Source organism: Chaetodon trifascialis, chromosome 11, assembly GCF_039877785.1.
Source record: "Chaetodon trifascialis isolate fChaTrf1 chromosome 11, fChaTrf1.hap1, whole genome shotgun sequence".
Lineage (NCBI taxonomy): Eukaryota > Metazoa > Chordata > Actinopteri > Chaetodontiformes > Chaetodontidae > Chaetodon > Chaetodon trifascialis.
In genome coordinates, this window is record NC_092066.1 from 28,139,138 (window position 1) to 28,165,000 (window position 25,863).

Consider the following 25,863-nt stretch of genomic DNA (forward strand, 5'->3'; position numbering starts at 1 on the left):
CAGAGGCTTATCAACCCAGCCTCTTATTTCTCTCCAGAAAGAATGAACATTACTTGGCTATGGCTGCAGTAAGCTTGTTCTTAGTTGCGATATCCATATACCTCTGTCAAAAGCCATCCATTGTTGCCTGGTTTTGACACAGAGGCAGTGGAAAATTTGCATTCGCCGTGTGTTTGGCCATCAAATGGGATTTCAGTGCTACAGTGGTAACTCAGTTCACACCAACAATACACACAGATAACTTTGGTCTTGTCAGTCGACCCATCTGGCAACGTTTGAAACTAAACTTTCCATTCAGAATCTTGTTCGCATCCATATCAGCGTTTCGCGCTTGACATCCACACAAACCGGTAGCCTACTTAGCCTTTACAGCTAGCGAGTAGACAAGACCAAACAACTGTGTGGGGTGTGCCAGTTGTTTTGTGGTTTACAATCAGATCCTGTAGTTTTCCTAACGTTACTAGCAGTGGCCACAGCTTATAAAAAACTACAAGTTCACTAAAGAGCGTTAATCGTGCAATAAAAAAATGACGCCATTAAAATTGATTTGCGTTAATGCGTTAATAACACAATATTTTTGACAGCACTAATATATATATATATATATAGTGTGTGTGTGTGTGTGTGTGTGTGTGTATATATGTATATATATGTGTGTGTGTGTGTGTGTGTGTGTGTGTGTGTGTGTACACACACACACACACACACACACACACACACACACACACACACTGCACAGGATAAGTTGCACAGATGTAATGACATCAGTATATGATGACATAAATGAAACGAGTCCACGAGACTTGACAGTCTTTTTCTGTCCCTCTCAGAGCTCCCACAGCCCAGCAGACCACTGCGTAGAACACTGCAGATGCCATCACAGTGTCATAAAATGTTCTCAACGGTGTCGTGCACACTCCAAAGGACCTCAGTCTTCTCAGCAGATGGAGATGACTTTGTACTTTTCTTATACAGGACATCTGTGTTGTTTGTCCAGTCCAATTTGTGGTTCAGGTGAAAACCCAGTTCTTTGTACTTGCCCACAATTTCGATGTCCAAACCATGGATGTGCACCTGTGTAGTCTGTGGCACCTTACTGGGGAAGTCTATAACCATCTCCTTTGTCTTGCTGGCATTTATATGCAGGTGGTTCAGTTGCTGGTATCAGGGATGCTTAATGGGGAAGGAGGGGGTGTGGAGAAGTAACATCATCTGGTCTGGGCTCTAGTAGGTAGGGGAGGGAACAGGGGTAGAATCAAATCCATTGACAAACAGATTGAGTTCATTTGACCATTCCCAGTCTCCAGATTCTGGGCCCCTCACACTGTCTTTGGTGTGGCCAGAGATAGTTTTCAGGCCTTTGCGGACCTCTCTTGTGTTTTTCCTGTGAAGGCCCTCCTCCAGCTTCTTCCTGTTGCTGTCTTTGCCTCTCCTTATCTCCCTCTTCAGCGCCCTCTTCACCCTCCTCAGCTCATTCTTATGCCTCGATCTAAAACCCCTCTCCTTCTCATTCAGGCGTGTAGTTCCAGAGACACCCAGGTTTTGTTGTTGAGCAATCACCGTAAATTCCTGGTTGGCACAGTGTCTCTACACAATCTGTTGTTCACAAACATTACTATACCCAAACCTTTCCTCTTACTACTCGCTGCTGCTCTCCTGTCCACTCTCAGCAATTGAAAGCCATCCAAAGCAACATGTGTGTCCGGAGTCTGCTCATTCAGCCACGTCTATGTGTAGCACATGATGCTACACTCCCGGTCCTCCATCTGCAGTGTGGTTAATGCCGTTAGCTTGTCCATCTTATTAGGGAGAGATCTCAGGTTCCTCACAATAAGAGACAGTATGGATGGTGTAAACCATCTATTCTTCTCATGGCACTTTACTCCAGCTCTGAATCCCCCGTTCCTTCACCTTATTTCCATCAGGATCTCCGGTCTTTCAACTGGGAGTACCTTTGTGTTGCACAGCGACTTCCCATGTGTAAACAATGGAGCCGTGGCTGAATGGATTTCCCAATGTGGTTTGACAAAGTCCAGAAAAGAGTAAAAAACATATTACTAATCTCACCAGTTGTACATCCATAAGTGTACACGATTGACCGAGACTAGTGACAAAAGAAAACAAAACACACTAAAACAAAGAAAAGCAGAGCTGCTGTAACTAGCTGCCACTCTTGTTGCGCCATGTTGGTGTCAACCCATGTCCAGTGGGACATTTATCTGATATACATTTACCCTTGAAGACAGATGCCAATGCAGGATTAATCTTTGTCTCTCGAGGATCTGCAAAGGGTATAAATCAGTACCTACTATGGAATTATTTACAAAGTACCTGCCATATTTGGCTGAGATGAATTGCCAGAGGAGGGAGATTTCCCAAGAGTAGAACTGTGCTGTGTCTGCGAAAGTGAAATGCCATCATAGGAAATTGATGTCAATGAGACAATGTCCAAGTAATGTCGCTACGGTTCTGAATAAAATTAATACATGTATTTTCTATAAGAGCATTCAGAGAGTGCAGAACTCCACCGAGACTAGGGCTTGCTACCACACTGCAATACTTTCACCACCAGTTGCTTATCTGTACATACTAAGTAAACTTCGTGGTGCTTGTTAACTCAGCAGTGTGGCTAACCTGTATCTGCTTGTCAGTGAGTCAATTCAACACATCATCCAATGGAACACCCTCTCCTTGCCACTGTGAGGATGGATAATCTGGCACCAAGGCCAACAGAGTTTCTAATGGTAAACATGGTGTTGCTTACAGACCGACAGGTCTGAAGATTGTCAGACCCAGGCTAGCTGCTCTTTAGCACAATAAATCACCAAACTGAGCCAAAAACATAACCCCTTGGCAGAGGTAATTATACCAAAGTATAATATTATTCTAATAATGTTTCAAACATGCAATTGATTATGATGTGTTTAAATTATCCACATAATTATGTGTAATTTTTAAACTGAACAATAACACAGTTTCATTTATGACAAGCAGATACTTCCTGGAACTAAGTAGTTCAAATAAATTCTTACCTGAGTTCAGATTTGGTCAGGTGAGGAAATGGACAAAAATGATTGCTAGACCTACGTTCAACAGCATCACTAGAGCCACCAAGACAGAGTTAGGGCCCTGTGAAAACACAAGAAAAAAATAATGCTGTATTATGTGTTCCTGCTATATTAGAATACACAGTAAGGCACACAAATTTAGTGTACTGTCTGTATGATCCCCATGGGTAGCTGTTTGCAACAGACGGGCATTTATAAAATGACTCTACTAGCCCATTATCAAGATGAGCAGCACATGCAGATGTGTAAAACTTTGCTACATTTTTGTTTTGTCATTTTTTTGCCTTTATTACTGAAGCATGTACTACTTATAATAGAATTACACTATCATCGTCAGAGAGGGAAGCACAGGGATTGTATTAAGAGCAGCAGATCTTGAGACAGTCACTGCCCACAACAGTTTCCAAACACCCAGCCAGACCAGCTGGACCAAACACCAATTCAAGTGGTGCAATCATCCAAGTAGGATAAGGGAAGAGAGCTATGGTAAGTTACCCAGTTTGGACCTGAGGCTATTCTACTACCCAGCCTACTTCTGGCTAATGTATGGAAAAAAAATGGATGAAATAAGACTCGAGCTAACTCAGCATTTTTAAGACTCAGCAAATTAGAGACTGTTGTGCCCTCATCTTTACAGAGACCTGACTAGCTCATAACATCCCGGATCAAGCTATTGCACTAATGATGGGCAGAATGTGTTCGACGGAGACAGGCTGCAAGACTCCGGTAAGACGAGGGGAGGTGGACCCTATGTTTCCATCACTGATGCTTGGAAGTAAAATGCAGTCAACATGGATGGATAATGTTCCTCAGGTGTTGAATTTTTAATGTCCAGATAGTGACCACATTATTTGCCCAGAGAACTGTGTCTGTGTGCGTGTGTAAGGGGGATAAGCATGGCCCTCAGTGAAACACAGACAGCATAGCAGGAGGGGAGAAACTAGTGTGACCATGAATGCAAAACAAGGTAAAGTTTATTATAATACTGAAATTAAAGAAATGCACATAAATTAAGTAAAAGGTAGGTAAAAGACATGATATTATGTTAATCATGTTGTCATTGTTTATTATCAATGCAATACAAGTTGGATCTAGCACTGTCAGTACCAGGTGCTACTGTAGGCTACTTTTTTATTTGTCAGAACGTCTCAAAATGACAAATGCTTGTTCATTTAGTTCGCATAAAATCAAACCAGTTCAAGCTTGTACCAGACTGGCAAAACTGGAAACCAACTCAACCCTATATCACAGGCTACAAAATCAGGAGGGCCCCCATCATGTGGGGCACAAAAGTCTTCATCTACTCCAACCAAATGAGGAAATGATGGAAATGTCGTCACAACAATTGGAAAACTCTTACATGTGTGTGCAAACCATTTTTCTTCGTACTGCTTTCTCGATGAGGGCCAGTACAAAGCAGGACTCACTTCAAAACTAGAAGCTCAAGGATGGATTGATAACAACTCCAAACTTGGAACCTGTCAGTTATGACATTTTAATGCTACTTTACTGTATATTTTGCAGGTTATCTTGTTGAACTTGCCATTAGCATGTTCCATGAGTCATGTGGCTGTCATCTATTATAGGTCTGCAAGCAATGTTGGGATTTTTTAATATTGAAATACAGTCAAGACAAACTGTGTGAACATTAAGCATCATTTTAGGCCTATTAAATTACCAGAGTAACAGGTTGGATACTACCTTGCTAGTTGTGGAGCTTCATACTCTAGCTGCAAGCTTAGTTGGAGTTGTAACAGTCTGTCCTTCTGTCCCTCTCCATCTGCACACTTTCATGTCCTACCACGGCGTGTTACTAACTTAGCTCCTTCCCTGGAGTCTCTGTGCTTTGTCGTCTTGCAGGTTCCACAGTGGCTGAATCTGGATTGTGGATTGCAGCTGCGTCTCCTGCCTTGGCCCTGCCTGACATCCACTGCAACTGCTACTGCTGTTATTACATCCACTGTCACTGTTACTGTGATTGCATGTCTGTCTCTCTGTCTGACTGCATTTCTGTCTGTCTGTCTGTCTGTCTGTCTGTCTGTCTGTCTGTCTGTCTGTCTGTCTGTCTGTCTGTCTGTCTGTCTGTCTCACTCTCCCTCTCTTGCTCTTCCTCTCTCACCCAACCGGTCGAGGCAGATGGCCGCCCACCCAGAGCCTGGTTCTGCCCGACATTTCTGCCTGTTAAAAGGAAGTTTTTCCTCGCCACTGTCGCCAAGTGCTTGCTCATGGGGGAACTGTTGGTTCTCTGTAGATAAAAGAGCTTGGTCTGTACCAGCTCAAGATGGAAAGTGTCCTGAGACAACTTCTGTTGTGATTTGGCACTATACAAATAAATTGAATTGAAATTGAATTACTTGACAGACATGTCCTGTGTTCCATGGACTATTGCACTTATTTATATTTTGTGGTTTCTACAAAATGCTGATGAGATGCTAATACCTAACCATTGTCTAACTCTGAGAATTACTGAATTTACATTTACTAATTAACCTACATTATTGGGCAGGAAACTCTCCCAAAACAAATCTGTTTTGTAGGCCTATACCTCTTTTTCATTCCTATTTGGAGCCAATGAACACTTTCCTTTTCTAAAACTTTTTTCTTTCTTAAGATATGTTTCCTTACATTTTCAGCTGAGCAAAGAGAGGTGAAATTAAGGTTTGAGAGGAGTACCCCTTATATTTGTGAAATACAGTGATATAATACCATCACCAAAAAACATATAAATAAATAGATATACAGATACAGGCCCTGCAATCGGCTGGCGACTGGTTCAGGGTGTACCCCGCCTCTCGCCCATTGTAGCTGGGATAGGCTCCAGCCCCCCGCAACCCCGAAAGGGATAGGCGGTATAGATAATGGATGGATGGATGGATATACAGATACATATATACATTTTTCGGTCATATTACCCACAGGTGATAGAAAGCATCCTGACTGGAAACATAAAGTGGCATGCACCTTGCACAGCCAAGACAGTAGGGCTCTGCAGTGGGTGATTAAGACTGCCCAGAGTATCTGTGATATCGGAGAGATGAGGTGCCTGTGCAGAGCCCAAAGGACACTAAAAGACAATATACATTTCAGTCGCAGCCTGTTCATTCTGCTGTTGTCTGGCAGGCAATAAAGAAGTGCTCACTGCTGGACAATCAGATTACACATCAGTGTCTTTCTTCAGGTTGTGAGACTCCTCAATTCATCCTCCACACTTCATTATAGATAGAAATTTATTTGTATGGCTTATTATTTATTCAGTCCATTTCCATAATTTCTGTTTATTGACCAGTGTAGCAGGACTGCAACTTGCACTGCACAACCCTGTGTTGTAGAATGATTATAACTGAACTTTGTATCTTAATCACCAACCAGATATCAGGACAAAGTTACTCAATGGCTGGTATAGATACACTAGCATCTACAAAGGACCCATACTCTCACCCAACCGGTCGAGGTAGATGGCCGCCCACCCAGAGTCTGGTTCTGCTCGAGGTTTCTGCCTGTTAAAAGGAAGTTTTTCCTCGCCACTGTCGCCAAGTGCTTGCTCATGGGGGAATTGTTGGTTTCTTTGTAGATAAAAGAGCTTGGTCTGTACCAGCTCTATGTGGAAAGTGTCCTGAGACAACTTCTGTTGTGATTTGGCGCTATACAAATAAAATTGAATTGAATTGAATTGAATTGAATACTGTAGGTCAGGGGTGGGGAACAATTCATGAATACCTAAAGGCAATTGCTTTTTTTTTTTTTTTTAGCAATAAAAACAATAACATAAAATGGTAGACTCACACATTCCTCTGAGTGATCCCTGAACGTAACACATACAGAGTGGTTGATATCATGTCATATCAATGCATAATGGTGTTAGAATCAAAATCAAAATGTATGGTAACTTGATCTAACTCACCAATTCCTCTTCTACAATTTCAGGGGCTATTTCCACACTAGCTTTCTTGGTTTCTGCAAGGCTCTTTGGTTTGGTTGATTCCTGTCTTTTTGATTTGGGAGGCTCTGGTGCTTTGGTGCCCTCTTTTTGTGAAGCTGTTGAAGAGCTAGCAACAATTTTAGTGCTGGCTTTTGACAATTTTAGTGCTGGTGCCTGAATCTGTTTGACAGGTGGAGGCAAGCACGCAAGGCTTGATGGGTGAAGATCGTCCTCCACACCAGTTGGTTCTTCAGGTGGTGGAATCTTGACATCTGCCTTGACATAGTAACCATGGTACTGGGAGTGAATCTGCCCATTACTGGGGTAACTGCTGCCTGTCATTGTAACAGCTGGTTTGGCTGCTGGAGGAGCTTCCTGTTGCTCCACTTCCTGTCTGAGAGAAAGTTTTGATGCTGCCTTTGTTATGCCTGCAAAGTACAAGAAAGGAGAAGGGACATAGTTAACGAAAGAATACATTTATTGGTTGGGGGTGTTGGTGGTTCATCAAACCTTCTTTTAAACTCAAAGTCAACAAACAGTGGCTCCACGCAAGAAATCCCTGGGGCCCCCACTCCACCCGTGCATGCCGCAAAAATTAGATTTTTGCACACATAAATGCACAATTTCTGGGACATTTAAGATGAATGCTGAAAAAATATATTAGTGGTTCTCAAAGTGAGGTCCAGGGACCAACAGAGGTCCCTGAAAGCCCAGGCCTATCAGTAATCGTTGTTGTAAATCAGTGGCCGGGGGCTCCAAGCAACTGCCTGGCTTTCCTGTCCACAAGCCCTGCCCCTGGAAATACAGTTAATAAACAATACAAGATACAGTACAAAAACCAATTCAATTAAAACAGGAACAAAGAGAAGCTGAATGGTTCTTGATTAAATTCATCCAGGAGTACTAAAGCATTAATTTTTTAGGATTCTTTGTAAAGGGTTCCAGTTAGTTGGGGCAGTCAAACTGCAGTCACACTACAGTTTTATTTCTGTATATAAAACAAATGTAATTTGTTGACAAGAATTGTCTGTATGATATTTAAATGTGAGCTCACCATCTATCCATAGACAAAGGTATTTATATTCTGTAAATCTCTCAATGTTGGATACTTCTACAGTGGAAATGTGAAAGTTTTATTTCTAGCGCTAGAGAACATCATAAACTTAATCTTATGTGCATTCAGAACAAGTTTAAGATCATTAAGTGCAGCTTGGAGAAAAGTGAGGGAATGTTGCCAGTTTTCCACAACTAGCTGAGCAGGCAATTTTGCAGGCAGAATTTTGGCCCTGTACACTACCACAATTGATTGAAATGAAATAATTGAGATGAAATTGAAGTGCAGACTTTCAGCTTTAATTTGAGGGTATTTCCATCAAAATTGGAGGAAGGGTTTAGGAATTGCAAACATTTTCATAAATAGACCCCTCATTTTCACTTCTTTGTAAGTCTACAATTGGGTCAAAAGGTGTTTTATGAGCAGGTGTGGGCTATTCCCTTGTTATTTCATCATCAATTAAGCAGGTAAAAGTGGGCAAATCAACAGTTTGATACATTCTGAGAAAAAACTAACACACTGGTAAGATCAGCAACACAAAAATGCCCAGAAAAAAATGCCCTAGAAAACAACAGTGGTTGATGACCATAGGATCCTTTCCATGGTAAAAAAGAACCCCTTCACATCTAGTGAAGTGGAGAAGACTCTCCAGGAAGTCTACCATAAGGGAAGACTTCACAAGTGCAATTACAGAGTTCAAACAAGTGCAAACCATTCATAAGCCTCAGGAATAGAAAGGCCAGATTTGAGTTTGCCAGAACACATCTAAAAAAGCCAGCCCATTTCTGGAACAGCATTCTTTGGACAGATGAAACTAAGATCAACCTCTACCAGAATGATGGGAAAAGAAAAATATGGAGAAGGCTTGAAACGGCTCATGTTCTGAAGCACACCACATCATCTGTAAAACATGGTGGAGGCAGTGTAATAGCATGGGCATACATAGCGCACTGGGTCACAAGTGTTTATTGATGATCACAATTAAGATTAAGATTAAGATTAAGATTAAGATTAAGATTAAGATTAAGATTGTACTTTATTAATCACAGCACACACATGCTACAGGGAGGAGGAGACTGTACACACGCCATGCTTTATGTGAAATTATTTTTTCCGCGTTTGACCCATCCTCAGGCTGGCCTGCTGACTTCACAAACAACCATTGGATGATTCCACAGGCATTTTAAAAGGAAACCATCATGTGATTGAATAGCAACTCTGCTGCTATTGGTCATCTGTGCGCCACAAATAATAATAATAATAATAAATACATAATAAATTAAATACTATATAATGAATTAATATATTAAAATAATTATTATATTGTTATATTTATGTATATATAAAATATAGATGATATATATACTTTATTTGATTGATGATTCATTGATTTATTTGGCGATCCACCCTCTACACTACCACACAGTAGAACACAAAGAACACAGTTGACAGAAACATTTTGAAAAAAGTCTTTGATGAAATTGTGCTACACACATTAACAAGGGAAGGAAAAAAAAGAAAGGAAATGTGGGGGTTCACACAGTCTCTGGGTTGGGCCATGCTGCTGTTTTACGGTGCATGCCTAAGGCCTCTGAAAATGCCTTTTTGCTGCCTCTGGGTCATACACAGTTGGTGCCGGTCGCTTTGATGGGGACTCAATGCAAAGCCTCTTGAGGTGTGTCGCCACATATTTTGGGTCGCTCTCCAGCCGCTCTTGAAGTGTCTGGCAGAGTCGGGAGAGCCTCTGACTGCGGAAAGATGGAGGCTTTACGATCCACCCAGCTTCCCCTTCCACGGTGTCATCCTCCTCATCAGACATCATGTCAGCAGTGACCTCCTGCCAAAAATCTATTTCCTGCTGGGTGGCTAGGACACTTCTTCTTGCTTCCAGAAGCTGTAAATACAGGTATTAATATAATATTAGTACTGCTAAGAAACAATAACACATGATAACATATGTGACAATGTTTCTCAAAAACAATGCAGCTAATAAATAAAATTCAGCCCATTTATACATTGTTGTGAAAATAAAGCGGCATTCATGTAACTCTTACCCGCTTCCTTCTTTGTCTGCTGTGAGCTGAAATCTTTCCAGCTGCCGCCTGACCTGAAAGAGCTGGCTGGGCATACCTGAAGCTCCTCCGCACTGTCTCATAATATGTCTTACAGGCCGCTGGAAGAAAATATATATTGGTTTGAAGTAATTAAGACAGGCTTCAGGAAAGTAAAAACAACAACAACAACAACAACAATAAGAAACAACAGAAAGGGGTTAAATAAATTTTTAAAAAATTACATAAAAGGACTTCTCCCTCCACACCATCCATGTTTAGACTCGCAGTTAAAGTGGCCATCAAATATGACATCACTGTTTTGTTGTGGGACGAGTTTAGTCTGTAAAACACAAAAAGTACAGGTCATGCAACATTTACTTATATTCTGCAGAATATTTCCTGTGTATTTAATTAACTTACCCCTGCTCAGGTTCATATCACCTGTCGGCGTACTGTGCAGACGCCGCACCTTTTCCTTTAAAATACAAAATACATTGTAATGTTAAATGTAACGTGAACGGTTACCAAATGTTCGGAACGTAGTGCAATAAGAATAATAAAGGTTTGGCGCCCTGAAAACTGCACAATGTAGTACTAAATGCTAACGTTACTTACTGCAACTTATGCACCCGTCTCTTCATCTCCGCAGCTGCAGTTCGGTCGGGCTGCTCCTCCAGAGCGAGCAGTCTGGCTTTTATTACGGTCATTCTCCTCGCCAACTGTGCGTTCAGCTGCGTTAGCAGCCGAGACAATCCACTGAAGGCACTCAGCAGTTTCTTCTCTAAATTGTTTGGACTTTCTGGATATGGTCGCTCCGCAGCCAGGCCGTCCACTCGTCGCAGAGGAGTGCCTTCTGGGGTGAACTGTTGACGACGTCCGGCCATTGCACGAACAGAGTTAAAGTTTAGCAGGACCTGAAACGTAACTGTTCTGATCCAAACACAATTCGCGTTCACAGACGCGCCAAGGTCGTTTTCTGCTGACGTCATTGCGTCCAATCATATGCGAAGTCGCACTCTCGGAATTTCTCGCGAGACCATTTTTGTTGTAGAAAGAAAAACATGCTGTGATTTTGTACTTTGATTTTCTATTTTTGTACCTGCATATTTTATAAAACATGTAAACCATTTGACATCATCGAAAATAAAAAAAAAGAAAAGTTACTTTGGTGTGTTCCCTTTTTATTCCTACTTAAAGAATCATCAGTGGACTTACCCTGCTGGAATTTTGCAAGCTAATCACGCAAGCATTGTTCATCTGGTGTTGTGGTGGCAAAATGCGAAAAATTGTGACCAGTGTCCAAGAACTGTAGATGCTTTAATTTTCACAATTTGATTTAGCAATTTAAGTGGAAAGTTAAAGGCTTTTGAGAGTCAGGACACTTATCCTGTATGTACCCTATAAAATTATTTAAACAAACTTTTAAATCCTCATGAAAAAAAATAAAAAATCTTTGTAATCTGTAGGCACAGAACACACACACACATACACACACACACACACACACACACACACACACACACACACACACACACACACACACACACACAATCCCAATTTGCATTTGTATAGCTTGCAGAATTTACATTGGCATTTTAACACTTCATGGTCACAGGGGCTGAGAGAGAACTTCCATGGCAATTTACAGTGATGGAAGTTGACAGAAATGTTACTTTTCATGCAGTGTGATTGGATGGCACTTCACAGTACACAGCAAATTTCTGGAGTGGAATAATCCAGAGTTAGCCAAAAAAGATTTTTGGAGTTTATTTTCTAAGTTTAACTACAGTTTGTGTTGGGGATACTCTTTGCTGATGTAACATTTCGGTGTTCATTCTCTGGGTGTTGAGGGGCTGGATTCAACACTTCTCAGGTGTCGAGTGATATACAGTTATGTTGCCGCGCCCACCAGTTTAGTCTTGGACATTGTCGAGCGACAGGTAAAAGTGCTATTTTACTTCTCAAACTTTGTTAGGCTGTGATGGAACTCACTGAGAGTTTATTCCAAAGGCCAGAATTTGCTGTGTACAGTTGGACAAAACAACCCAATGACCCAAAACATACTGAGAAAGCAACCTAGGAGTTTTTCAAGGCAAAGAAGTGGAATACTCTACAATAGCCGATTCACTCACCAGATCTTAATCTGATTGAACATGTATTCCACTTGCTTAAGACAAAACATCAGGCAGAAAGACCTGCAAGCAAACAACAACTGAAGACAGGCAGGTAGTCAAGGCCTGGCAAAGCATCACAAAGGAGGAAACTGAGCATTTGCTGAGCGTTTGGTGGTGATGTGCATGGCTTCCAGACTTTAGGCAGTCATTGCCTGCAAAGGATTCTCAACAAAGTATTAAGAATGAACATTTTATTTATGATTATATTCATTTGTACAATGACTTTTGGTCCCTTAAAATAAAGGGACGATGTATCAAAGTGTTTGTAATTCCTAAACTCTTCTATCAATTTTAATGTAAATAGCCTCAAATTAAAGCTGAAAGTCTGCACTTCAATTTCATCTCGATTATTTCATTTCAAATCAATTGTGGTAGCGTGCAGGGCCAAAATTCTGAAAATTGTGTCACTGTCGAAATATTTCCAGACCTAACTGTAAATATGCATGGCAGTTAGGGAACACCCTTAGTTACTGGTAAAAACTGAATGGATAGTTTACTGACTGCTGTCACTAAGTAATACTGGACATATACACAAGCTGAACTAAAACCAACATTATTCAAAATATGTAAAAACAAGGATTGATCCACCCACAGTCTTGAATGCCTTGGAGAGGTTTAGAAAAATGGCGGCACAATGCTTTTTCTTGTCCAAGGCATGGACAATGTCATTTACAATGAAAGTGAAAGAAGAAACAATGCTATGCGTAGACCTGAGTCCAGATTGATGCAGGCTAAGAACAGAATTTGCTGTGAGAAATTGCTTGAGTTGACAGTTAATGAATTATAGCTAAGCAGGACAATTTGGATATTGGTCTATGGTTATTTTGATCACTCCTATCTTCACCCTTGTGCAATGGGATACGATTGTAATGTTATCAGTGCTGACTGAACGGAGAAGCAAGTGAGTCTCACTGATAATTTGGTCCAGAGGGGTAAGGCCATAATCATTGTCAGAGTCACAGAACAGGGGTCTTTACTGGGGAACAGGAAAGCATACGAGGTCAAAGGCAGGATGAGTCAAAAACGGGAAATCTGTCCGAAAGTGGTCACTGGAGAGTCTTGCATAAAGGCTAAGAATAATCTGGCTTAGAGTGAGTGTGAGGGAGCCACATTAGTATGGCAAGGTAGTAATTAGTCTCAGGTGTGCACTGGCTGAGCAGGTGTGCAAATGAGAGAGAGAGTGGCAGCAGAAAAGGAGCTGGCTGATGTGACAGAACCCCCCCCCCACCCCCAAGGGGCGGCTCCTGACGTCCAAAACAAAACTCCAAAACAGGGCAGGGTGGGAGAGGTACTAACCCTCTGCCCTGATCTTCTGGATGGGGAAGGGTCCAATAAACCTGGGCACCAACATTCTGGACTCTGTCCTAAGAGGAAGATCCCTAGTGGATAACCAGACCTTCTGGCCCTCGTGGTATTCTGGCGCCTGAGACCGACAATGGTTGGCAGTGGTGGTGTAATGACCTGACGGAGAAGAGACGATCTAGCTTGGGACCAAGTGCAGCGGTGGATGAACCTCTGAACAGAAAGACAGGAGACCTCTCTCTTCAGTGCAGGGAAAAGAGGGGGCTGGAAACTGTATGCACACTGGAAGGGTGATAGGCCTGTGGCAGAGCTGGTGAGTGAGTTGTGGGTGTATTCCACCCAGAGGATTTGCCGCGACCAGGAGGAAGGGTGCTGGGAGACCATGCAGCGCACCGCTGTCTCCATCTCTTGGTTCATCCATTCCATTTGGCCACTGGACTGAGGATGAAATCCGGACAATAAACTGGTCATGGCCCCAAGCAGGCTGCAGAACTCCCTCCAGAACAGAGATGCAAACTGGGGCCCCCTATCCGATACCACATCAGTCAGGAGCCCATGTAGTCAGAAGACATGTTGCAATACTAGCTCCGCTGTCTCTTCAGCAGAGGGTAGTATGGGGAAAGGCACAAAACGAGCCATCTTGCTAAAGCAGTCCACAATAGTCAGAATGACTGTATGGCCCTGGGAAGGAGCAAGTCCGGTGACGAAGTCCAGGGAGATGTGTGACCAAGGACGGTGCGGTGAGAGATAGGAGGGGGTTGGAGGAAGATGGCAGGTGACTGATGGGATGGCTTGTGTTGGTTGCAGTTGCATGTGTTGATGCAGGCTGGGTTGAAAACGGGAAATCTGTCCGAAAGTGATCACTGGAGAGTCTTGCATAAGGGCTAAGAACAATCTGGCAAAGAGTGAGTGTAAGGGAGCCGCTTAAGTATGGCACAGGTAGTAATTAGTCTAAGGTATGGGCTGGCTGAGCAGGTGTGCAGATGAGAGAGAGATTGTGGCAGCAGACAAGCAGCTGGCTGATGTGACAAAGATAAGCAGTTTTCCAAACTGGGAACAACACTGGCAAAAATGGAAAGGTTAAAAATGTTGTTGCTCAGCCATCAGAGGAGCAGAAAGAATAAGAAAAAAAAGGATCCAAATTGTCTTCATGTGTAGATTTTTTGGTATCCAAGTATTGAAGAGCATCAGAAGCAACACCAAGAGAGAATAGATACATCATGCTAATTAAGGAAAGAAGGGCTCAATTATTATTTTCATCATTAAAGAATGAGATGAGTGTAAATGAGAATAAAATTAGAAGAATGGATCTCAAATTATTCATATACTGAGGAGGCAGTGGAACTGCTTTGTTAGATTTGACCACCTTTCAGAATTTTGCAGGGTTTGAATAAGAGCTAGAGACCTCATTCAAATAATAATCAAATTGATATTTTCTCACAAGGGATGTGCATTTATTCTAATCTGTCAAAATGAAGCCCAGAGGGATGACTTTGCTAGTGTGTTTCGTGAAGGACCAAGCTTTATGTCTTGCCCACAATAATGTTGATAGTCCAGGGGAAAGCCATCGACTAGCTCTATTTTTCACTCTAATTTCAGATGTTATGATTATAGAGGTCATTTAGAGTTCTCTAAATTAGGCCTGGTGGGTTTATTGATCTTTTATTTGTTGTAGTATACCGCTCTCCTGGTCCTTACTCCGAATTTATAGCTGAGTTCTCGGAGTTTCTATCAAGCTTAGTTCTTGAAGCAGATAAAGTAATTATTGTAGGTGACTTTAATGTACATGTCGACGTTGATAATGACAGCCTTAGCACTGCGTTTATCTCAGTATTAGACTCAGTTGGCTTCCGCCAGAATGTACATGAACCGACTCACTGTTTTAACCACACCCTCGACCTTGTTCTGACATATGGCATTGAAATCGAAGACTTAATAGTCTCCTCACAGAATCCTCTTTTATCAGACCATCATTTAATAACTTTCGAATTCATATTACCAGACTACCAGCCAGTAGGCAAAAATTCTTATACCAGACTCCTGTCTGATAGTGCTGTAGCTAAATTTAAGGATATGATCCCATCAGTATTTAATTCAATGCCATGTCTCAATACAACAGAGGAGTCTTATGCTAACGTTAGTCCCTCCCAGATTGACTTCCTGGTTGATAGTGCTACAGGATCGTTGCGTATGACACTTGACTCTGTTGCTCCCCTAAAAAAGAAGAAAATTAAACATAGGAGGTTAGCTCCATGGTATACTCCTCAAACCCGCAAATTAAAGCAAACTTCACGGAAAATAGAAAGGAAATGGCGTTCTACCAAATTGGAAGAATTTCGGTCCGCCTGGCAAGACAGTCTTAAAATATACAGGAAAGCCCTCCGCAGTGCCAGGGCAGCCTATTACTCTGCACTAATAGAGGAAAATAAGAACAATCCCAGGTTTCTCTTCAGCACTGTAGCCAGGCTGACAGAGAGCCATAATTCTTGTGAACCATGTATTCCTTTAGCTCTGAACAGTAATGACTTCATGAGCTTCTTTAATGATAAAATTCTAACTATTAGAGACAGAATTCATCGACTCCTGCCGTTAACAGGTACTGTTTTGTCTTCAAACGCAGAAATCGTAGAAACTGTTACTCAGTCTGTCGCAGTTTTAGACTGTTTTACTCCTGTTGACCTTCACCAACTAATTTCAATAATTTCATCATCAAAATCATCTACCTGTATTTTAGATCCTATCCCGACTAAGCTGTTTAAAGAAGTATTACCTCTAATTGACTCTTCAGTTTTAGACATGATCAATCTCTCTTTATCAACAGGCTACGTACCACAGTCCTTTAAAGTAGCTGTGATAAAACCGCTACTGAAAAAGCCTACTCTTGATCCAGGGGTTTTAGCCAACTATAGACCGATATCCAACCTTCCCTTTCTCTCAAAAACTCTTGAGAAAGCAGTTGCCAATCAGCTGTGCGACTTTCTAAACAATAATAGTTTATTCGAGGATTTCCAGTCAGGATTTAGAGTGCATCATAGCACAGAGACAGCACTGGTTAAAGTTACAAATGACCTTCTAATTGCATCTGATAAAGGATTTGTCTCTGTACTAGTCTTACTGGATCTTAGTGCTGCATTTGACACCATTGACCATGGCATCCTATTGCAGACACTGGAACATTTCATTGGCATTAAGGGAACTGCGCTAAGCTGGTTTAAATCCTACTTGTCAGATCGCTCTCAGTTTGTACGCGTTAATGACGACTCCTCTGTGCTCACTAAAGTCAGCTATGGAGTTCCGCAGGGTTCTGTGCTTGGACCAATTCTATTCACCTTATATATGCTTCCTTTAGGTAAAATTATCAGGAAGCACTCAATAAATTTTCATTGCTATGCAGATGATACCCAGCTATATTTATCAATGAAACCGGAAGAAACCAGTCAGTTAACTAGACTACAAGCATGTCTTCATGACATAAAGACCTGGATGACCTGCAATTTTCTGATGCTAAACTCGGACAAAACTGAAGTTATAGTAGTAGGCCCTAAACATCTTAGAAGGTCACTTTCTGATGACATAGCAGTTATGGATGGCATTGCGCTGGCCTCCAGCACCACTGTAAAGAATCTGGGAGTTATCTTTGACCAAGACATGTCCTTTCACTCCCATGTAAAACAAATTTCAAGGACTGCCTTTTTTCACCTACGTAATATCGCAAAAATCAGGCATATTTTGTCTCAAAATGATGCAGAAAAACTAGTCCATGCATTCGTAACTTCCAGGCTGGATTATTGCAATTCTTTACTATCAGGCTGCCCAAATTCGTTGCTGAATATTCTCCAGCTGCTCCAGAACGCTGCAGCACGTGTTCTGACAAAAACCAGGAAGCGAGATCATATTTCTCCAATACTCGCCACTTTGCACTGGCTCCCTGTAAAGTCTAGAATAGAGTTTAAAATTCTCCTCCTTACTTACAAAGCCATAAGTGGCCAGGCACCTTCTTATCTTAAAGAGCTCATAGTACCTTATTGCCCTACTCGAACACTGCGTTCCCAGAATGCAGGTCTACTTATGGTTCCTAAAGTCTCAAAAAGCAGAACAGGAGTCAGAGCATTTAGCTATCAAGCTCCTCTCCTGTGGAACCATCTTCCAGTCTTTGTCCGGGAGGCAGACACTGTCTCTACATTTAAGAGTAGGCTTAAAACTTTCCTTTTTGATAAAGCTTATAGTTAGGGCTGGCTCAGGCTTGTCCTGGACCAGCCCCTAGTTATGCTGCTATAGAATTAGACTGTTGGGGGACATCCAAAGATACACCGAGCTCCTCCGTCCTTCTGTCCCTCTCCATCCGCACGCTCTCATGTCCTACCACGGCGTGTTACTAACTTTGCTCCTTCCCCGGAGTCTCTGTGCTTTGTCGTCTTGCAGGTTCCCATGGACAGTGGCTGAATCTGGATTGTGGATTTCAGCTGCGTCTCCTGCCTTGGCCCTGCCTGACATCCACTGCAACTGCTACTGCTGTTATTACATCCACTGTCACTGTTACTGTGACTGCATGTCTGTCTCTCTCTCTGTCTCTGTCTCTCTCTCTCTCTCTCTCTCTCTCTCTGACTGCTTTTCTTTCTGTCTGTCTGTCTGTCTGTGTCTCTGTCTGTCTGTCTGTCTGTCTGTCTGTCTGTCTGTCTGTCTGTCTGTCTGTCTGTCTGTCTGTCTCACTCTCCCTCTCTTGCTCTTCCTCTCTCACCCAACCGGTCGAGGCAGATGGCCGCCCACCCAGAGTCTGGTTCTGCTCGAGGTTTCTGCCTGTTAAAAGGAAGTTTTTCCTCGCCACTGTCGCCAAGTGCTTGCTCATGGGGGAATTGTTGGTTTCTTTGTAGATAAAAGAGCTTGGTCTGTACCAGCTCTATATGGAAAGTGTCCTGAGACAACTTCTGTTGTGATTTGGCGCTATACAAATAAAATTGAATTGAATTGAATTGAATTGATTAACTGAGATAAATTGAGTCTGGAGGAAGCCTCCCTTAAAAAATCAAGACACGTAAGTCAACCAATGTTAAATTTCCCCAAACCTATCATTTCTGAAATAGAATACTGAGAGAGTAATTCTGCCATATAGTCAACAGACCAACCATCATCCGAAGGAGGTCCTAAAGTACACAACAAATAAAATGTTAGACCCATGATTTAACTTAACGGCAAGGACTTCAAAATATTTGGGCATGAAGAAAAGAAACTTAAAAAAATAAAGATTTAACTGAAATGGCCATACCATTTTCCATAAACATCAGCTCTAAAGAGATTCTACACATTTGCGGCCACCTCAGAATTGCTAATGCTATTCTTAAGGCATATTTCAGAAAGAAACAGCATATATACATGTATGGATTATTTTGACAAGATGGAAAAGAGGTCTGAGAAGGAGCAGAATTGCAGGGAGTAACAACAGTATTGGAGCTAGAAAAAGCAGGAGACACAGATTCAAGTATGTAAGAGAGAGAGGAGACCAGTTAGGTAAACTGTCTTCAGATGTAGGTAAGACAGAGATAAGATTATCTATGGTGGGCCTCTGAGAGGCTCACAAGCAGAGATTAAATGAGTTTGTGGTTGCTAAGAAATTGCAAGACAGATTTATTAGTAGATGGATACAGCTAAATTGAGGACATGGCAGCGAATCAATGTCAATGCATTGTTTTCTAGCATCCAGGACAGTGTCTCCAACTGCTGCAGTTTGAGTCCATTAGAGCCAGTTTGATTTCAGAATCAGAATCAGAATCAGAATTCCTTTATTGATCTATTGTTGCAGGTGCTCCTTACAAGAATAAAATAAAATAAAATAAAATAAAATAAAATAAAATAAAATAAAATAAAATAAAATAAAATAACACACACACACACACACACACACACACATAGATATATAACAAAATATAAAGACAAAATATAAAAACAAAATATATACACTGAGAAACTATAAACATGCACAAAACAAAGCAAAAAATAGACAATAAAAGAGTATTTACAAAGAGTATATACAGAAGAATGTGCTTGTATATTGAACTAGGATGAACAGTGAACTGCAGTATAAATATGTGTGATCCAACAGGGAAAAAAGTCTAAGGGCCATTCAGAGGGAGGAGTACAATTGTACAGTTTGATGGCCACAGGCAGGAATGATTTCCTGTGGTGTTCAGTCTTGCATTTTGGTGGGATGAGTCTCTCGCTGAATGTACTCTTGTGCTTGACCAGCACATCATGAAGTGGGTGCGAGACATTGTTCATGATAGTCTGTACCTACGCAACAGCATAGAGAATAGCACTAGCCACCACAGACTCAGAGAAAATCCTGAGCATAGTCCAGCAGATGTTGAAGGACTTCAGTCACCTCAGAAAATAGAGACGACTCTGGCTCTTCCTGTAGAGAGCGTCAGTGTTCTTTGCCTGGTCCAGGTTATTGTCAATATGTACCCCCAGATACTTGTAATCCTCCACAATGTCCACGCTGACCCCCTGGATGGAAACAGGGGTCACCGCTGCCTTGGTTCTCCTCAGGTCCACTACCAGTTCCTTAGTCTTTGCCACGTTTAGTTGCAGATGGTTCTGCTCACACCATATGACAAAATTGTCCACAGAAGCCCTGTACTCATCCTCATCACCCTTACTGATACATCCAACTATCGCAGAGTCATCAGAAAACTTCTGAAGATGGCTGATCTCCGTGCAATAGTTGAAGTCCGTGGTGTAGAGGGTGAAGAGGAAGGGAGAGAGAACAGTCCACTGCGGGGCCCCAGTGTTGCTGACCACTCTGTCTGATGTGCAGTGTTGCTGGTGCACATACTGTGGTCTGCCAGTCAGGTAGTCTACTATCCAGGACACCAGGGGGGCGTCCACCTGCATTGCTGTCAGTTTGTCACCCAGTGGAGCTGGATGAATGGTGTTAAATGCACTGGAGAAGTCAAAGAACATAATCCTCTCAGTGCTTGTTGGCTTGTTGACAAGTCTCTTCAGGGTCTTCATGATGTGGGAGGTCAGTGCCAAAGGTCTGTAGTCCTTTGAGGGCCTGCGCCGTGATGTTGCACAGGAACAAGGCATAACGTCTTCCACAGCATGGGACCCCTCTGGATGTGTGACGGGTGGGGGAGGGGTGTAGTCCTCAGGTTGGAGAGTTCAGTCAGTCTGGCAGTCTGAGGTGTGAAGATGCGGCCTTCAACTCCTCTGCTGTCGCTCGTTCTGAAGCCAGTAATGGTCCTCATAGCACTTCAAACTAGGGATGTCCTGATCACGTTTTTTTGCCCCCGAGTCCGAGTCATTTGATTTTGGTTATCTGCTGATACTGAGTCCCGATTCGATACTTCTATAAAACAATATGAAACGAATTAAGAGCAAAGAATAAGATCCAGCGTGTCCCTTATTTTTATTTATTTTACCAATGGCTCTTATATTAACATGTAACACTTGTAAACTTCACATGTAAACTTCTATGAGGTAGCTTGAATTACAGTCTCAAGTCAGAACAGAACACAGAAATAAAATAAAATTTTCTTCACATTAGGAATAGTGCAACATTATGTAAGGGATAATGCCCGACGAGGTGTCCATTATCAGAAATGAATGGATGACACGGAGGCGTGAACCGTCCGACGTGAAGCATCCGACGCGAATGAATGGACTTCGCTTTCATTTCTGATAATGGACACCTCGAAGGGTCCCGCTTATACCATGGTCACTTACGAAAGAAATAAATATTAAATCAATTATTAATACGTTAATGTTGTTTTTTACTGTCAAAATCGTAAGTTTTTCACAAGAAGCAGCTGAGTGGACTATTTTATATCTCTCCTTGTAACGCGTTGCCAAGGTAACCGGCTCGGGCCACAGAACCTGCAGCTCGGTCGGCCTAATCAGTGGAGGGAAGTGAGATGATTGCTTAACGTTATGTTACATGATACAAAGTATCATTTCAGAGGGCAAGTGCACCTCTTACCGGTTGTGTGTGTCTTCTACTGTCTTGCCATTGTGATAAATAAACTGTGAAACAACATATGTTAACGTATGTTCTGAGTTTCTGTTGCCACGGTTACCAACTAGCGTTTGAGCCAGCGCAATAATTTAGAACAATCTGGCTATTTGACCGGAAGGTAGGTAAGGTAGGTGTCCACAACACTTTTTAACGGACACCCTGCAGCCAATCAGAATCGAGTATTCACCCAGACCATGGTATAAAGACTTAATAGTCTAGTATCAAATGCAAACAAATGAGCAAATAAAAGTGACTGTTATCAAGTAGCCTAAGGCCAGTATTGTGCTTTTTGGAACTGCACTCGTATTCTCAGTGCAGTGTATTGAGGTGTCGTATCAAGTTTGTGGTGTTAAAAGCAGCTTTGTCCTTCCCACCTCTCGAGATCCTGAGCTTCAAAACAAACTGCTGCTTGCTGCCATGTTCCGCGCATGCGCTGTTCAGTGGCCTGTCACAGACACAGACCCAACCTGTAATTCAATATGCCTTTATTCGTCCTGCGAGGGGAAATTCCAATGCACGTTGGTAGTTAATAAATACTATTTTATTCTCCTATTTGCCAGCAACCTCACGTTGCCCATGATGAGAGAGGGGAGACACAGTCTATATCTCCTCTTCTCCATAAACCTCCATTGCCTCAACCCAGCTCTTTTCCTCCGCTGTTTCTGTCCTCCCCTGCATCCTGTGTGTTTTCCTCCAGATTTCAGCGGGGATCTCTGATGTTCTGGCCGACAAGCCGGCCAGCCTCAGCGTGATCAGCTGATCTCTCAAGTAAACAATGCGGGCCATGAAGTTGCTGCACATTGGTGCTGTGTCCCAGTGAGAGTAGCAATTCCAAAGCGAGAAAACAGACCAGGACTCTCTTGGCCAACATGTTTGGAGAGGGCACAGCTTGAAAATGACGGTCAGAAAAATGCAGATGGTAATAATAAAGAGTAGAGTAAAAAAAATTGTAAAACTAAGAAAACAAACAGGAGCAACAAGACATGAAGTAGAGGAGGCAGCCACGCATGTCTTGGCTATGGGACTCTGACTAACCTCCAGCAGCAGAAACACATCGGGATGTAGACTGGGCTGCTTGACCTACAATGTGCTGCGGTCTTTTGGTGAAATTAGCTGGAGACCAAAACAGGTCCTCCTCTTGCTTGCATGTCAGGCAAAGGGCTGAATCCCCAATTGCTCCTAATGGTTAGGCCAGCATGTTGCATGGTAATATGCTGCCGTTGGGGTGTGTGTGTGTGTGTGTGTGTGTGTGTGTGTGTGTGTGTGTGTGTGTGTGTGTGTGTGTGTGTGTGTGTGTGTGTGTGTGTAAACGGATGAATGAGAGATAGAAATTGTAAAGCACTTTGCATAGAAGTACTGCATACATGCAGTCCATGTATTGTACCTGGATCCCGAGAGCAAAAGGAAAAAAATAAACAGCAGCCAGATGTTACAATAAATAATATATGCACTAAGAGAGAGTGACAGTGAACAAACTGATAACTGACTATTCCACACTTCCACACACACTCAAGAATTATCTCTACAATTATTGCTGCTGCTAAAATCACTGCTGCTGCTCAGCATTTTGGTGCTAGAATTACTGCTGCGGCCAAACATTTAATCAGTCGAACTTCAAAACCAGCATTCAACTCTGGGCTCTGATTATACAAAAGCTATTAAACAAATGGTTGCTGTGCAGAACAAGTTCACAGCCTCGATACCAACTATCATTGCGTTCACATAATTTGTCTGTTAATGCTCTTCTAAAACCATTAACAGGCAACTGTTAATTGCTGATTCCTTACCTGCTGTCAAAGACTCAGCTGTAGGGGTTCTATTCTCTTTCCCAGCAAGTGCAACGGGGGTTGGAGTTTTACTGATGAAAAAGATCTTTTTAACAGCAGTGGGTGAAGGAGTGGGGCTGGGAACTGGGCTCTGTGATGGAGACTGGGTGGGTGTTGTGCCTTTCCGGTAAAAATGAGGGCTCCCTGATGGAGATTTCTCTTTTTTCCCCTCCACAGAAACCTCTTTCACCTCTATTGGCTCATGATACTTCTGTCGTATGTAGTCAGGGCCTGAAATAGAGTAAAGGTTAAGAAAAAATGAATAAGTAAATAAACTTATACTTGATTGTCTGACTTTGGAACAAAGTCAGACAATCAAATTTAGTCACACAGTGTGACTACACAATTTAGTCACACAATTAAACAGGTTACAAACAAAGCAGCAGTTTACTAGATTATCTAAACCACTGTATTTGGAGGTCAAAATGAAAGTGAACACACATGAAATGTCAAAAATAATCCCACATTGCACAGGAAAATTGAGTGCACACACACAAATTCAGTAAGTACAGTAGGTCAAAGTTGAATTGAAAGGTTCTGTCTTGGGTTCCCTTTGTTCCCTGGCTTATGGACTGCCATTAGTGATGGTTTGTACTGTGCTGACGCTTGGGAGCGTGTCGAGAAATCCCGGAAGTGTTTTGTGAAGCATGTATTGACGCTTGTGTTGTTTAGGGTAAGTGACGTCACTGATGATGTTCAAAGCCTCACTGGTTCAGGAATTGGTTTGACTATCGGCATGATTTGTGAACATATATATATGCTGCAATGGATCTGCTCGCACTTTGTGGGTTATTGTTGCCTTGGAAGTTCTCCCTCAGCCCCTGTGACCACGAGGTGTTAAAATGCAAATGTAAATGCTGCAAGCTATACAAATACAAATTGGGATTGTGTGTGTGTGTGTGTGTGTGTGTGTGTGTGTGTGTGTGTGTGTGTGTGTGTGTGTGTGTGTGTGTGCTGTGCCTACAGAATACAAAGATTTATTTTTTTTTCATGAGGATTTAAAAGTGTGTTTAAATAATTTTATAGGTTACATACAGGATAAGAGTCCTGAGTCTCAAAAGCCTTTCATTTTCCACTTAAATTGCTAAATCAGATTGCGAAAATTAAGGCATCTACAGTTCTTGGACACATCACAATTTTTCGCATTTTGCCACCAGATGAACAATGCTTGCGTGATTAGCTTACAAAATTCCAGCAGAGTAAGTCCACTGATGATTCTTTAAGTAGGAATAAAAAGGGATAACACCAAAGTAACTTTTCTTTTTTTAATTTTCGATGATGTCAGTTTAAAGAAGTTTACATGTTTTATAAAATATTCAGGTACAAAGATAGAAAATCAAAGTACCTAACGAAATCACAGCATGTTTTTCTTTCTACGCAACAAAAATTGTCTCGCAAGAAATTCCGAGAGCGCGACCTCGCATGATTGGATGCCTCCTCTGACGCAATGACGTCGGCAGAAAACGACCTTGGCGCGTCTGTGAACGCGAATCGTGTTTGGATCAGAACAGTTACATTTCGGGTCCTGCTAAACTTTAACTCTGTTCATGCAATGGCCAGACGTCATCGACAGTTCACCCCAGAAGGCACTCCTCTGCGACGAGTGGACAGCCTGGCTGCGGAGCGACCACATCCAGTAGGTCCAAACAATTTAGAGAAGAAACTGCTGAGCGACTTCAGTGGATTGTCTTGGCTGCTAACATAGCTGATCACGCAATTGGTGAGGAGAATGGCCGGGGTAAAAGCCAGACTGCTCACTCTGGAGGAGCAGCCCCGACCGAACTGCAGCTGCGGAGATGAAGAGACGGGAGCATAAGTTGCAGTAAGTAACGTTAGCATTTAATACTACATTGTGCAGTTTTTATGATGCCAAACCTTTATTATTCTTATTGCACTACGTTCCGAACATTTGGTAACCGTTCACGTTACATTTAACATTACAATGTATTTTGTATTATAAAGGAAAAGGTGCGACGTCTGCACAATAGTGACGGAAACGACAGGCGATATGAACCTGAGCAGGGGTAAGTTAATAAAATACACAGAAATACACAGGAAATATTCTGCAGAATTTAAGTAAATATAAACATTGCGTGACGTGTTTGTACTTTTTGTGTTTTACAGACTCATCCCAAAACGAAGCGGTAACGTCATATTTAATGGCGACTTTAACTGGGAGTCCAGACATGGATGGTGTGGACAGCAGTCTTTTATGTAAGGTTTTTTTTTTTTTTAATCCCTTTCTGTTGTTGTTGTTGTTGTTGTTGTTTTTACTGAAGCCTGTCTTAATTATTTCAAACGAATATATATTTTCTTCCAGCGGCCTGTAAGACATATTACGAGACGGTGCAGCTCTTTCAGTTCAGGCAGCAGCTGTGAATTTTTCAGCTGGCAGCAGACAGAGAAGGAAGCGGGTTACACGAATGCCGCTTTATTTTCACAACAATGTAAAAAT

General features: G+C 42.0%; 1 protein-coding gene across 1 annotated transcript in view; it reads right to left on the reverse strand.

Moving 5' to 3' along the window:
• The window catches only part of LOC139339311 (junctophilin-1-like), a 91,307-nt gene that overhangs the window by 14,981 nt on the left and 50,463 nt on the right, over positions 1 to 25,863 (reverse strand). Inside the window, exons 4-6 of the mRNA XM_070974867.1 lie at positions 23,370 to 23,639; positions 6,970 to 7,415; positions 3,033 to 3,129 (exon numbers count right to left, since the gene is read on the reverse strand). Coding sequence (XP_070830968.1) covers positions 3,049 to 3,129; positions 6,970 to 7,415; positions 23,370 to 23,639 — 797 coding nt within the window. The 3' untranslated portion in view covers positions 3,033 to 3,048. The remainder of the gene's footprint in view (positions 1 to 3,032; positions 3,130 to 6,969; positions 7,416 to 23,369; positions 23,640 to 25,863) is intronic.